Below are 2355 nucleotides of genomic sequence, written 5' to 3'. Positions count from 1 at the left end.
GACCAGATGGTTCCAAACCTAACCTGTCCCAAATCGTCAGCAGGTTCTAAACCAAGACCATGTTCCTGACACCTGTGCCGCTGTCTCACCTCTTCAGGCCATAAAAACTCCCACTACACAAAGGCTCCAGCCTTCAGTTTCTCTGGAACTGGCTCATGGCAGCAGGTGGGTGGATCAGGTAATCAACCGATTATTTTTTTAATCTACATCAGGTGTTTCCAGGAAACTGGTCTCCTGGGAGGTGGAGCTTTCCCCCCACAGCTCTGTCCCCAGCAGGTATATAAAGACCAGGTGAGGAGCTCAGGTACAGCAGCCTTCAACAGCCAAAAGACTTCAACCAACCAATCAGCATCTGCAGACAGGTAGGTCTCCACCTCTTCTTCTGTTCCAGACAAGCTGCAACTGCGTTATGTCTCACTGTTAGTTTTAGTTTAGTGCTTCAGTCTAAAGCAGCCAGCTGTGAGATGTGTAGAATCTGATCCTCTCAATTTCTCTATTGCAGAGATCAAACATGACCAACTTTGTCGTTGCCCTTGGAGTGTCTCTGACAGCAGCTGAAGAGAATTATTTCAGGGCACAGCAATACAACATGTGCGCAACCGATCTGAGCAAAACCCAATGTAGTCATCCAGTTAAACTCTGGTACAAAGAGGGCCCCAGCGGTGGAATCACCAGGATCCAATTTTCCTTCACCAAGGGCATGGAAGAGGGCCTGAGAAGTACTGGGTTCACAAAGTGTGAAAAGAACATCAACACTGGAACAGGTGGAGACCCGGTCTACCTGTGGTACTTGAATGGTACTGAAGAGAATCATGTTCCCATCACAGACATTGAGGTGTCACGTAAGGATGAAGCCAGGAAGTTCACCTTTGGCTGGGAGAAGCTGGCCTGCAACCTGAACAGGGGAACTGGAGAGGCCGCCTTCCTGTGGGTGAAGAGAGAGCAGAAGACCTACATCAAAAGCATGCAAACTACTGACCACTATGAAAACGACGAAGAACTTTTCAAAAATGGGTTCATCAGAGTGGATGAAAGCACCAACAGAGGTGTTAACGGCAGGCCAGTCTTCCTCTGGTACCTTCCCTCCACCACCAAGGATGGGAACTATACCACCCTGCAAGTCTCCACCAACAAGGATGAGTATCAGAGATATCAAAATGGGGGCTACTCTTTAGTGATCCCCTCAGTAAATCTCAACAGTGGGAATACAGGCAACGAAGTATTCCTGTGGTTCAAGAAAGAAGAGGCCAACAAGAATCCAATCAGCAACATGGTTCTGATTTACAACCAGGACCGCATGACTGAGTATGAGAGTGTTGGGGTCAGAGTCCTCCAGGGGAACCTCAACTCTGGTGATGGCTGCCCATGCTTCCCTGCAACTCCGCTATACCTGGGCTATTACTAGTGAATCTCCATGGAAACAGAGCTGAGCATGCTCAGTGAAAAGCAAAAAAGTTTCCTCCCAATTGGTTTCATGGTGGCATTTTGTTCTTCTACTTCTCTCTAAATATTCTGGTTCTATGGTCCCCATGTGTGAAAGTGTCAGATACTGTAACTTCATGCTCATGGATTCTCTTTGTTTCAATAAAGTTCTGTTTGCATTTGAACAAGGTGTGTCTGTTTGATTTGTCCTGCTTCTAATAAACCAGCGAGAGGATGCAGAACCACAATCAGTCAGTTCAGCTTTATTTATAAGGCTTTTCTTGTACTGTCCGGTGGAAAAGATTCAACCTTTAAACCCTGTCAGGATCTATATGATCTAAACAATAATTGGTGGATAAAAACATCAGGTACCATTGAAACTCTGGAAAATAAAGGTATGAAAACACAAAAACATGCATAAAAAACATAAATAAAATACTTAACCCTTTAAAGCCCGATCCAAGAATAAAACAAAACAGAAAATTACTTTGTTTTGGTTTGAAGTCCTTATTTGGCCTTTTAAGAAAATATGTAAAAAGAAAAGACAGAAATACATTTTTGATAATAATAATTTATTACTATGCGATAAGTCAAGATTATTTTTTGTGTAGTCTTCTACTGGCTGTTATCAGGTATATCTGATTGTGTACAATAGGATTTTGAACAGTTTTTACCATTAGATTATGCAAAAGGTGTCAGAGGCAAAACATTTCAGGAAACGTATCAAATACGATAGATTTGGCATTAGAGGGTTAATAGTGAAGAACAATGTTCCTGAAACATTAAACAGCAATTTCATCGTTTTAAGCCTAAACTGGGATAAAACGAAAAAATGCGGAGAAAATAGAAACTTTTGAAATAATATACAAAGAATTTCCTGTTGCTGAGATCACAAGCAGGAAAGCTCCAGCAGGTCCAGTCTGAGCCCGTCTC

The 2355-nt window shown here is 42.8% G+C and overlaps 1 protein-coding gene across 1 annotated transcript; it reads left to right on the top strand.

Annotated features, from left to right (window-relative positions):
- The first annotated feature begins 298 nt into the window (after window positions 1–298).
- LOC107102351 lies at window positions 299–1595 on the top strand. Its single transcript, XM_015401623.1, has 2 exons — window positions 299–362; window positions 503–1595. Exon 2 carries the CDS (start codon window positions 512–514, stop codon window positions 1403–1405), a length of 894 nt encoding a protein of 297 aa, XP_015257109.1. The 5' UTR covers window positions 299–362; window positions 503–511; the 3' UTR covers window positions 1406–1595.
- The last annotated feature ends 760 nt before the right edge of the window (window positions 1596–2355 follow it).

The sequence above is a fragment of the Cyprinodon variegatus genome, unplaced genomic scaffold, assembly GCF_000732505.1.
Source record: "Cyprinodon variegatus isolate N-32 unplaced genomic scaffold, C_variegatus-1.0 Scaffold1239, whole genome shotgun sequence".
Taxonomy (NCBI): domain Eukaryota; kingdom Metazoa; phylum Chordata; class Actinopteri; order Cyprinodontiformes; family Cyprinodontidae; genus Cyprinodon; species Cyprinodon variegatus.
The sequence above is the reverse complement of the archived record's forward strand: the minus strand, read 5'-3'. Positions and strand labels throughout refer to the sequence as shown.